The following is a 12,293-nucleotide window of genomic DNA, read 5'->3' on the forward strand; positions in this document are numbered from 1 at the left end:
AAAACAAATATGCCATATTATAGCTACAAAGCTAATTTTCTGTAGTCCCTAGGTAGGTCAATACAGAAGAAAATAGAACACACAAATATATAAATACATATAAATACATTTATGTGCATACATTTTTACATTTTATTTCTTTTGATTGCTTTGAAAAATCTGACTTTTTTTTTTTTTAACTGAGAAGCAAACATGATTTTAAAAGCCAGTAATTTACTCGCTCCATGGCTAATATCAGAACAGAAGCTGCCTCTTTAACGCTCCTTGCATCAGTGTAAATTACAGCATCATCTGCATACATTTGAAAATTCACGTTATTGCATGTTTTGGGAAGATCGTTTATGTACAGGGAGAAAAACAGATATAGACATCATAGTTCTTGCCTCTGCTCAGACACAACTGATTGATTCTTGTCTTTTTTGTTTTGTAGTTTTTCGGTGCTTTTTTTCATCACAGTTGTCTGGATGCTCTGGTAAAACCTGGAAAATATAAGTTACAGGACTTGTGTCTACATTTACAGTCAAAACACAATTTTGGCGAGTAACTTAATTTAACCAAACGTTACTCACCTTTCAATTAGTCTTAAATTCGCTTCCATCTTTTGATTGGCTATCCCAATTAAGAAATCTATATACTCATGTGAAACCAAAAGATTGCCTTGGTGACTGAGCGGAACCTCCAAGCTATGGGTACAGCGGACTGCCTACAGATGGAAAATACAAGAAATTAAACGTGATACAAGAAATTGGTCAAAAAGAACCACACATATTGTAAGTCTAAAGTAAAATTAAGTAGGTTAAGGCAAGTCTGTCCATAAAAACGTGACAGGGAGGAAACAAGTGGAGAACAATTTGTTGTTTCTCTTTACAACAAACACATTTTTCATTCTAGTGGTAGCGCCACCAACTGGCTATGGGAAATATTTGTTTTATTCTTTATTGTTTTTCTCCTAAGGAATAGTGTTTTTTATTCAGAAAGATTACAGTACCAAGATGATCTTCCCGGTCTTGCCCAAAGTGAGACCGGAGTTCCTGAAGCCAGACTGCACAGCTGCAGAAAGCTAAACAGAAGAGACGTTAATTGAAAAAATAAAATAAAAGGGAACACATTTTTCAACTCAAAACAAATCCCACAATGCAGGAGGTGTGGGAATCGTTGGGTCCCCTCACAATTCGAGAAGTGGGATTCTTCTCACGGATGCATGTTTTGGACGGCTCGTTTACAACACAACTGACTGCAAGAAATTGCTCTTTTGTTTCACGTATGAATTAACCATATATACCAGCTCAGTTGCCTTGTGGTATGAGTGCCCGCCCTGAGACTGGGAGGTCGTGGATTCGATCCCCTGCCGAGTCATACCAAAAGACTATAAAATAAAACCCGATGCCTCCCTGCTTGACACTCAGCATTAAGGGTTGGATTGGGGATGCTGTGAGGAACTGCGCCCCACAGTCATTATTAGCAATGTATAGCTTCTACTATGAAAGCTCGTCTGAGGACGACTTAACTAAACTCACCATCAACCGTGCATCCTCTTGTGTCCTACATTGAACATGGAGCACAAATGGCTCAAACTTCAGCACGGCACTTCCACAGGAGCGGGCCAGAGCAGACACCTGAAAAGCAATCGCATATTCAATAATCATGTAGTATTTACAAATATTAAACCATTCACATCATTGAGTTAATGAACAGGTTAATGACCTCGTGAAAAAAGATCCTTACCACATCATCAAATTTGCACTTTGTATGTGAGACATACAGCCAGACAAGGTTCTTCTTCTGTACACCGCCATTTTCAAGAGCCTAAAACACATTAACATCCAAAACAAGGGGAGAGGAGATACCATACTGTTGAACAGACAATTTGTAAGACATTTTCTTTTTGTAATGAAATGCCGCAACCCTAATCACTGAGACCCCCAATGCCACACCTCCACCTGGAGAGAGTAGTTTAGCTAAAAATCGATTAAAAGGGGCACCTATATTAGAAATGCACAATTTGTTGTTTTTGTATTTAACCGTCGATAATCTGCACACGTACGCAACGTGACAATTATGTTATTGTCATTAGCTAAAACAACCGTATCCAGTGAACTTAACATTTCACTTACCGTGTCAATTACAGTAATGCGTCCTGAGCATGAACTAGTGGTGAAATACTCCTCGCAGCTATTGAGCAAAGACACCAAGTGAACAATGTCTTCATCCACATTTCCCTTTTTACTAATGTCACATTTGTTGAGACACCGCTTCTTACACTCACTAAACGTTTTCTCCATTTTTGACGGCAGCTATGATAAAAGCTTTAAAACTGGTAAAAGCGGCGTCAACTTCCTCTTGTGTAATGGGGTTGGTAGCGTTGAGGTGTAATGGCACCACCTACTGGACTGGAGTATCATCAGTCCATAGGCAAGAACAGAAGCGAAAGGCAATACCGAAAGGTTTATTTTCTGTTGAGAACTCTGCTATGATTAAAAGTTAACCTTTGCGTTGTCTTGCGGGCCATATTTAGAAAATATGTAGAAAAATACCATAATATTTTTTTCCAACTTGAACATTTCCTGACTTATCCTAAATGAATCCTATCATTAGAAAAGTAACACTGTACTTTGTTTATATTTATACTTTTGTTTATACAGCCTGTGGTTTTGGACACAGCTCATGTCACCAAACAGTAACTTTGTGGGGTCGGCAATACTGGTCAGGCCGTCCCGGACTGCCGCCCTGGGCGACATCGAGCCTCTGAACCAGGACTCTCGCAGCACATAGTAAACAAACTTAACAGTGTACATATTTTGGAGGTCAGTTTTAATGTTACAAAATGGCACTTAAACATCAGATGAAAATGATCTTTTTGAGAAACACAATACAATTGACCTTAGAAAGTTTACGATAACATAACTGGACATTGAAGGAATGATGGACTATCTACACATGGCAGAATGCAATAACACATAAGTGAAAAAGGCTATACACTTATTTTAAAGCAGTGGTTCTTAACCCGAGTTCGATCGAACCCTAGGCGTGCGGTGGGTCGGTCTCAGGGTTTCGGCAGAGCATCCACTGCAGAGGTCCGAACACATTGTCCATCCATTTTCTGTACCGCTTTGTCCCCACGGGGGTCGCGGGCGTGCTGGAGCCTATCCCAGCTGTCATCGGGTAGTTGGCAGGGGACACCCTGAACTGGTTGCCAGCCAATCGCAGGGCACACAGCGACCAACAACCATTCACACTTGCACCTAGGGACAATTTGGAGTGCTCAATCGGCCTACCAAGCATGTTTTTGGGATGTGGGAGGAAACCGGCGTGCCCAGAGAAAACCCACGCGGGCCCGGGGAGAACATGCAAACTCCACACAGGGTGGGCCGGAGGTGGAATCGAACCCGCACCCTCCTAACTGTGAGGCAGTCTTGCCAACCAGTGCACCACCGAGCCACCCGAACAGATCTGTATGTCGTGTAAATTTGTGATGATGCAAAAGTCACACTAATTTCCTGGTATGTAATTTGTTGCGAGTTCATGGATTGTGTTGGTTTTCTTCTTTGAACAAGGTGATGTTCATGCACGGCCCATTTTGCGCACCAGTAAAAAAATCTGTCTTGAATTTGGGAGGGGAAAAAAAAAACAATTTTTTTATAAAAGACTGGTTCGGTGAACGTGCATATGAAACTGGTGGGGTTCGGTACCTCCAACAAGTTTATGAACCACTGTTTTAAAGGGAATATACATATATACATGTCAATACTAACCCCCCCCCCTGCCCACACACACTTTTCACAAATGTTTAGGAATATAGTAGACTCGTGCATAGTAACACTGATGCCTGCTGTAATGCCTTGAGAGTATTAAATAAAAACCTGAAAGATTATTCCAAAAAATACCCATAAACTGCCAATGTGTTTTCCACAAAGACCAAGGGGAAATTGGGGGTGGTAATGGTGTTGTGTGGGGGTACTGAAAAGTATTGAAAAGCCCCAAATTGGTGTGGTGAGTATGCACGCGGTCCACTGTATATTGGTCAATGCGTTGTGACCACTAATCAGTTGCTGCAAAGTTCCAGCTCAGCTCTGCTCAACCTTTTGGGCAATCAACTTTCAAATAGTACCATGGGGAACTGTAAAAAAATAATGCTGCACTAAGCATATCTGTCGCAGCAAGATGCAAAAAGAAACAATGGAGGAGCATCAGCGCCTGTTGTAATTACATACTTGGAGGCACGTCAGTCGTGTCGCCCCTACGAAACGTATTTGTAAGTAATGTTTATTTCATGCTGAGTAGATACAGTGGAAAAGGGCACTGGTGAGTCCTTCCCTTGAATTTACTGATGTACATTTTGACATACCTGTCCAATGTTCGGACATTGTATGAACATACTCCAAAGACTACAACATCAAGAATAAATTCATATCAAATTAAATACATGGCTGAGTGGAACTAAAATTTTAATTTAGATAAATATTTGTTAAAAATGTTATGTTGCCATTTCCAAGTGAATGATTGGTACAATTGCTAGTGGTCTATTGTCTCATCTGCTGGCTGCTAACTTCTACGGGGCGAAGACACACATATTGAGAAGATATAGTAACAAGTTTTAAAAACTATTTCGAAGAGTCATTTAGAAGGATTTGTCAATCTTTCCCATTTCACCTTTTCTTTGTGGACACAGGTCCTAAGTACACAACTTGACTCACACTGCTTTGAAATAATTTACTTGTGTTCTTTAGTAGGGGCAAAGTATAGTTCCATTGGTTTGTTCACCTTCCAGTATTTTTCACTGACCAGCTCCAAAGAGAAAGAACCATTCAGAACCTATGGACAGAATTCAGAAATTTAGAATAAAATAACATGTTAGCTAAAATAAGACTATACACAGGTACGTCGTTATACCGTTATACCATTATTCCATCCATCCATCCATCCATCTTTTCCCCACGGGGGTCACGGGGTCGTTATACCATGTATCTAAAAGTACTCACTGTGAACTGGTTTCCAGCAGTAGGTATGTAGATAGTGTACTGCTTCTCTGAAGCTGCCTCCACATTAACAGGACTTGCCTCTGTATTTCTTCGAAGCTCCTCCAAAGCCAGCCGGACAGCCAGGTATTTAGACAGGTGATCCACTGTTGCATTTCCAGATGTCTTTATGTAGCGAGGCACAAATTCCACACTACATTGGGACGCGCAACAACATAATTTATCAATTTCAGCAACCCCTCAGGACTGAAAGAGAAGGCCGCAGGGATATTCTTAAAAATAGCTCATTAGTCATGGGGTGCTGATTTCCTACCAACGTTGCAGAGCTGATCATCTGAAAATGTGTACAGTATATACTTTCTGAAATGTATACAAATAAATTGTTGCACCTTGATATTGATCTCTATCATTGATAATTGTGAGAAATACAGCTGCTGCTGAGTCATTAAATCTTGTAGCCAATGTGGCTAAACAGTAAAAAAGATAGGCACATTTGAGCATAGTTAGCCACAACATCTCATTTTTATGTGGTGGCGGCGTCACCTGATTCACTGCTATCTTGCTACATGTGAATTGTTGCACTAATAACACACAACGTGCGATATCGCAGCCCATCTGCCAATTTTCTCAATCTGTGATTGAAAAAAACAATGGTGAAAAAAAAAAAAAAAAAAAAGCAAACTTTCACAATTACAAATTGGGGAAAAAAAAAAAAAAAAAAAAAAAAAAAAAAAAGACTACAGATTTTGCGGAAATGACAATGGGATGATTTTATGTGCCATCAAGAGTATTGATACTCCTTGAACTTTTCCCAAAATGAATCCTTTATTCTAGATTACAAATGATATAAACTTTTATTTACCTGTTGTGACCATCATCCTTTTCCATGAGTGTGGGATGAGGTCTGAATACCAATTCAATTTCACTGGCACCGCTGTCAATCACAGAGTCACCTCCTCCATTCTCAGCAGCATTGTCCATGTCAAGTCCACTGTCATCACTTGTCTTGGTGCGTTTTATGCTCGGACCAGCCTCCTGAGGGATCGTTTCAAATTCATAGTTAGTATGGAGCAAAGGCAGATGGAGGAAGAGTGAGCTTAGTGATCTTAGTTTGCATTAATTAGCCATACACTCCTGCAACTGATGTAAAAGGTCAACTTCCTTTTATTTTATGAATGGGCAGATGAGACTGTTGGGCACCTTTCCACTTAATCGCAAGCTATAGATCATTGTAGTGGTTATCGGTGACCACTTGATAGTAGTGATGGGTCGGGCAACACCGATGCGTGGGCGCATGTGTAGAGCTCACAGAGCGAAGCCCCATGTCGGTGTGCGTATCGCTTTAAAAAAGTCACGCGACCGAAACAGCAACAGTATCGCCTGTCAACGAAGTGCGCCAAACCTCTGTTAAAGGAAACGCATTGTCAACGGGAGGGATCTGTCAACGGGAAGGATCTGCCAAAACAATATCTGATCTTTTGCGGTTTATCCTCGAAGTGATCAAGAATTATGGAGCAGCCCCAAATCAGATACTGGGACAATCAAAAGGCCTATTACCCAAACCTCTTCCGGCTTGCGTTGCAATTTCTCTGCACTCCAGCCTCATCTGTGCCGTGTGAGCGGGTGTTTTCAACGGCTGGAGAAATTGTGTCCAAAAAGCGCAACAGACTCAATTTCAAGACATTGGAAAAACGTATTGTTTTGAATAGAAATTTGTAAAAAATAAATCCCGGTGCACAAGCATCCTCTTTCACAACACGTTCACTTAGATTTTCATGTTATGATACATGTTCACATTATTTATTGACTGTCACTAAAAAATACAATATATTTTAAATTTAATTGAATATATGAAAGAATACAATTTAAAATATAAAATCACTTAAATTACTTAATGTATATATTATAGGTCATCAAACCAGTGTCAGTTGAGTCTGTCAACTAGGTTGTCTGTAGCATTTTTAAGGTCCAGCAGGTGTCAGCAAGTGACAGTATCGACACAGTATCAATACAGTTTGGCAATGTGTTGAAATGCTTCATGACACCTCATCTAATACCAAGAAGCCAATCTCAAAGCCACAACTTAATTTCAATCATGTTGAAACGCTTCATGACACCTCATCTAATACCAAGAAGCCAATCTCAAAGCCACAACTTTATTTCAATCAGTTGCCCAGGCCTTGCAAATAGCTTAGTGAAAATGTTATTGTGGTGTCAAAAGGAACTTACCTGATTGCTGTGGACAGAGGCATTACTACAATGTGAAGAGTCACCATTATCTTCAGCTCCACTACCATTCTCCACTGTTTGTCTTTTACCACGTTGCAGTCTGACAATTAAAAAAAAAAAAAAAAAGTGTGATTAGTTCAGTTGCCATCAGGGCCGTCAAAGCCTTCTCTGCAGGCCCAACAGAGTCATAAGACGAGCCGGATGTACATCATCCTTTAATAAAAAAAAGTAAACCCCTTCAAAATATTTTAACATCAAAGAAAATATTGGCTCTCGAGAAATGGTCCACCTAGATGGGAGTCTACATAAATTCATGTTACAAGCTGCTTTACCTGGTCATAGCCTGTATCTTTAGTCCTTCCTCTATGCTGTGAGAAAGTGCTTGCTGGTTGTTATGTTTGCTGATGCGGGCCAACACTCTTTCTTGGTGTGCTTCATACTCATCCCGGCTGGGGTAAATTTTACCTGTTGGGATAAATGACAACAAATTATTATTACTTTTTTTACTTCTGTTGGCAGAGGTAGAGGGGATCGTTCAAGGTGGTGAATATTTGCCACACGTTTACCAATTGTTTTAATCTTTTTATGGAGTTTTTAAACACCGTTAAACAGCATCACCAATTAACGCTGGCTTTTGTGTTTATTTAAAGACATCACAGTCGAGTGACATGTTTTTTGATACTGCCAAAGCAAATTTGTTTACATTTTGCCCAGTGCATTGTGGGATGTGAGACATAAATGCTCTATAGTGCTTAAGAGTAATTTTTGGTGTATATTGTGTATGCAGTGTAAGGAATGTTTGAATAATACATTGGGCAACATTGAATTTCACACAACCCCTGTTTTCTGCAGTTGATGTATTGGCAACTTACTTATCAGGGCATCAAAATTAGGGTCTGGACGCAGCGACCTCTTGGAAACCAACTTCTTGCGACATGTAGGACATTCTTTGTTGCTAAAATAAAAGAATTCACAGGACCATTAAAGCAAATTGGATGCAGCAATTATAAGACCAAAAAAAATAGTGCAATGGTTAATCAACATTGAATTAATGATCAAATCATTGAATAAATGTTTTTCATAAAACCAAACAAGCATTCATGACACAAAGAGGTATATTCTTGGGATAGTAGGTGGCCCAACCAATGTGATGAAAAATTTGTTTGTTAGTGCCTTCATTATGTTTAGAGTATTTTTTTGACCCCTACTTAATAACCAAAAGAATAAAAAATTCAAAAACAAGCAGAAAAATCTTAAACTTACCCAGATCGCAAAGCTGTGATAATGCAATCAGCACAAAAACGGTGCAGGCATTCTTTGGTTGTCATTGTGTTCTTCAGCATATCCAGACAGATAGGACACATGAGTTCACTGTGCAATGACCTGGGTGACACAGCAATCTCCAACCCATCAGTAATTGCTTCCTGTGGCAAAATTTACAAAAAAAAAGTTAATTTCCAATAATACAATTAACAGGAAAAAACAGGAATAATTGTGACCTTACATTGGACAATGCATTCTTTTACACAGCTCGGTTTTAGGATTAGAAATTATTCATGTAGTTAAAAAAAATATTTTACCTGTGGAGTTCTTTGTAATTCATAAAGGCTCAACTCCCAGGTTTTACTGAGGGGTTGGACACCATTGGTCTGAACGGCTTGAGTCATTGTCGTGAAACTGAAACAAAATTGATAGATGTGGTTAGGATGACTTGGAACATAACCAACATCCTTAATATGCAAGTGTATTTTACTGAAAAACCTGAACCGAACAACCAATTATTTATCAGAGAGAGCGAGAGCGAGAGAGAGAGAGAGAATGTGTTTGTTGAAAACAAAACAATACTTGGCTAGAAAACCTTAAAAAAAACAATCACATTAACTCGCAATCGCAATGTTGGGGCCGCAATTTTATTATTTTCCGAAACAAATCAACCCAAATTTAGCGTCAGAAATAATCAAATAAAACGGCTAATGCTGCAGTCATCCTTCTATAGGTTACACTAATACTTTCTACGGCATTAGGCCAAATCTCCGCGATCCTAAAATTGGAGATGATATCGACTATCAAGCAGCCCGACGCAGACAAACATTTACTTTTACATAGGCCCCAACATAAACCACAATGCCTTCAAACGAAACGTCTGGATCACTAACGTGCCGAAGGATTAGCTAGCTCGTCCGTTTGACATAGCAAACAACAACAGTACGAGTGCCCGTCCTATTAACCGACGTACCACTAGTATGGATTCCAAACATTAATCTCAACGTTTAGACGGTTGTAAATACCCAGACAAACACAAATGAGATGAATATTCGTTGAAAACACTCGTAGTTAGTCTACAATAGAACGTATCCGTACTTACTCAAAATACAGGTCGACCAAAGAGTGCGTTCGGGTAAATGCAATATGGCCGACTGGGGAGTACGAGAAGGGTTTCTTCTTCTTCTCCTTTTATTGTCTCGACTGGTGGTGAGGAAGCACTTGTGTGCGTTACCGCCACCTTCTGAAATTAGTACGAACAGTGCTGATACAACATACAGTGATCCCTTACTACTTCGCGTTTCGTTTATCGCGGCTTCACGACAGCGCGGATTTTTTTTTTCCAAATTAAAAAAACACTTAAAAGTCAAAATAAAACTTATAAATTGAGGAAACATGTGTCTAACCTTTAGGAGAATGTAGTATTGCTCCAAATGTTCGTTTACATTCCTTTAGAAGTCCGTTTTCGCGTTTTAGCACGATCGCGAATTAACATCTTTCCGCTAACTCGTTAGCCTACTTCTTGTTGGTGACCGTACTTCGCGGATTTCACTTATCGCGGGTGGATTTTGGAACCAATTATCCACGATAAATGAGGGATTACTGTATTTCTGTAACAACCAGACGTCCTCTTTTCCCCGGACATGTCCTACTTTTCAGCCCGAAAAAAAAAGAAAAAGACGTGCGGTGAGGTTCATGACTGGGGAGGCACTGACGGTTTTAAAAAAAACTATAAAAATTCAGCGATTTTGGTTCAAAATGATACATAATTATTGAAATTAAAAGGAAAATGACTATAATAAAAACAATTGAATTTGTTTTTCCCCTTTTCATGATGGCAGGGGAGGCGTGGCCTACCTTGCCTCCTCTGACCGCACGTCCCTGATATATATATACACATATATATATATATATATATATATATATATATATATATATATATATATATATATATATATATATATACATATATAGAGAGAGAGAGAGAGAGATAGATACCGTAATTTTCGGACTATAAGTCGTGTTTTTTTTCATAGTTTGGGTGGGGGGGGCGATTTATACAGAGGAGCGACTTATATGTGAATTACTTCACTGGTTCTTCTATATCAAACAATTTTCTTAGGTTCATTTACCTGACATATTTCGGCGGGTTCTTCCGCCTTCATCAGAGGCTGGAGAGGTAACTCTGATGAAGGCGGAAGAACCCGCCGAAACATGTCAGGTAAATGAACCTAAGAAAATTGTTTGATATAGAAGAACCAGTGAAGTAATTGAAAAAGAAAAAACAAGATGAACCTAGTACAATTATATGTGAATTTTTTCACCAATTTTCGAAATTTAAAAAAAAAAAAAAAGTGAAACCGCGATAAACAAACCGCGATGTAGCAAGGGATTACTGTAATTTTAATTTCAAGTGACGTCAGCGGCGCGGCGCGGCGCGGCGCGGCGCGGCGCGGTGCGGCGGTTGTTTACAAAAAGAACAAAGATTGATCACGGGATGACAAAGATGACGAAGGGCCCCACGTACTACCGGCATCATTAGCGGCTTTGTTTGTAAGTGACACGAAGGACGAAGAGTTTGAAGGATTTAATGATTTGGAGTGACAGAAGGTTTGAAAAACTATTATGGCTTTTACGCACGCCCGGTCCTACTCTACGGAGCTCTCTTTAACCTCCGTGGATGGAAGTCTGGGGCCGGCGCTCGGCCAGGTGGCTGTCCAGGGACGGTGGATGGGGCTCGGACATGGCATTTACGCACGCCCGGTCCTACTCTACGGAGCTCTCTTTCACCTCCGTGGATGGAAGTCGGGGGCCGGTGCTCGGCCGGGTGGCTGTCCGGGGACGGTGGATGGGGCTCGGACATGGCTTTTACGCACGCCCGGTCCTATTCTATGGAGCTCTCTTCCACCTCCGTGGCTGGAAGTCGGGGGCCGGTGCTCGGCCGGGTGGCTGTCCGGGGACGGTGGATGGGGCTCGGACATGGCTTTTACGCACGCCCGGTCCTATTCTATGGAGCTCTCTTCCACCTCCGTGGCTGGAAGTGCCACCTCCAGGGTTGGAAGTCGACGCTGGTACTTGGGGCCGTGTGGCGGTTAACTATTTATGTTATAGTTATTTGATATATTTTATTTCATGTAGCAACTTGTATATGTTTTTATCGTTACAGTTCAGTAGTTGTTGGCTCGTTGAACTCTTGTTTTGTTAAATAAAGAGCCGTTTACCAAACCCACGTCTTTCCTTGTACTTTGTTAACGCTGACGAGGCTGCCGTCAGCGGCGCGCACCCATTGTTGACATAAAGGACGATCGATGGATTTAATGAATTGGAGTGACACAGATGGTTTTATAAACGTGTTATTTATGTAATAGTTATTTGAATAACTCTGAATGTTATGTCAGGCTCGTTCTCAGCTCTTCGTTTCTGTTTGTCACGTTAGCATACCTATCGTTTAGCCTGTTGTTGCTCGTTCATGTCTGTTCTTGGTGTTAGATTTTGTCGAATAAATCTCCCCCAAAATGCGACTTATACTCCGGAGCGACTTATATGTTATTTTTCACGTTATTGTGCATTTTATGGCTAATGCGACCTATATTCCGGAGCGACTTTTAGCCCGAAAAATACGGTATATAGATTGATATAAATATATAGATAATTTTTTTTTTTTTTCTGTGCGGCTTGGCGGCGACGTATCAAGTGACCCACGGACCGGTACCGGTCCGCGGCCCGGTGGTTGGGGACCACTGGGCTAGATGAATGCCATTATATTAATAAAAAAACATAAGAGCAGCCTGTATCAATTTTTATTGCATTAATACAGTACAGTAC

The 12,293-nt window shown here is 40.4% G+C and overlaps 2 protein-coding genes across 3 annotated transcripts; both read right to left on the reverse strand.

The window, feature by feature from the left end:
- Positions 1-150: 150 nt before the first annotated feature.
- On the reverse strand, positions 151-3,182 carry tyw3 (tRNA-yW synthesizing protein 3 homolog (S. cerevisiae)). 2 transcript variants are annotated; one of them, XM_037276846.1, is made up of 7 exons: positions 2,115-3,182; positions 1,726-1,806; positions 1,518-1,616; positions 989-1,060; positions 570-703; positions 384-479; positions 151-291 (listed from the first exon to the last, which is right to left on the reverse strand). In XM_037276846.1, exons 1-7 carry the CDS (start codon positions 2,280-2,282, stop codon positions 288-290), a joined length of 654 nt encoding a protein of 217 aa, XP_037132741.1. In that variant the 5' UTR covers positions 2,283-3,182; the 3' UTR covers positions 151-287. The 2 variants fall into 2 exon arrangements, with proteins under 2 accessions (XP_037132741.1, XP_037132740.1); XM_037276845.1 differs by having other exon boundaries at positions 151-479; positions 2,115-3,181.
- Positions 3,183-4,249: 1,067 nt separating this feature from the next.
- rnf2 (ring finger protein 2) lies at positions 4,250-9,653 on the reverse strand. The gene is made up of 9 exons (XM_037276844.1): positions 9,571-9,653; positions 8,786-8,882; positions 8,469-8,629; positions 8,078-8,160; positions 7,538-7,670; positions 7,206-7,305; positions 5,839-6,011; positions 4,980-5,169; positions 4,250-4,812 (listed from the first exon to the last, which is right to left on the reverse strand). The coding sequence occupies exons 2-9, from the start codon at positions 8,870-8,872 to the stop codon at positions 4,711-4,713; spliced, it is 1,029 nt and encodes a 342-aa protein (XP_037132739.1). The 5' UTR covers positions 8,873-8,882; positions 9,571-9,653; the 3' UTR covers positions 4,250-4,710.
- Between the last annotated feature and the right edge of the window lie 2,640 nt (positions 9,654-12,293).

Source organism: Syngnathus acus, chromosome 17 (assembly GCF_901709675.1).
Source record: "Syngnathus acus chromosome 17, fSynAcu1.2, whole genome shotgun sequence".
In the NCBI taxonomy this organism is placed as follows: domain Eukaryota; kingdom Metazoa; phylum Chordata; class Actinopteri; order Syngnathiformes; family Syngnathidae; genus Syngnathus; species Syngnathus acus.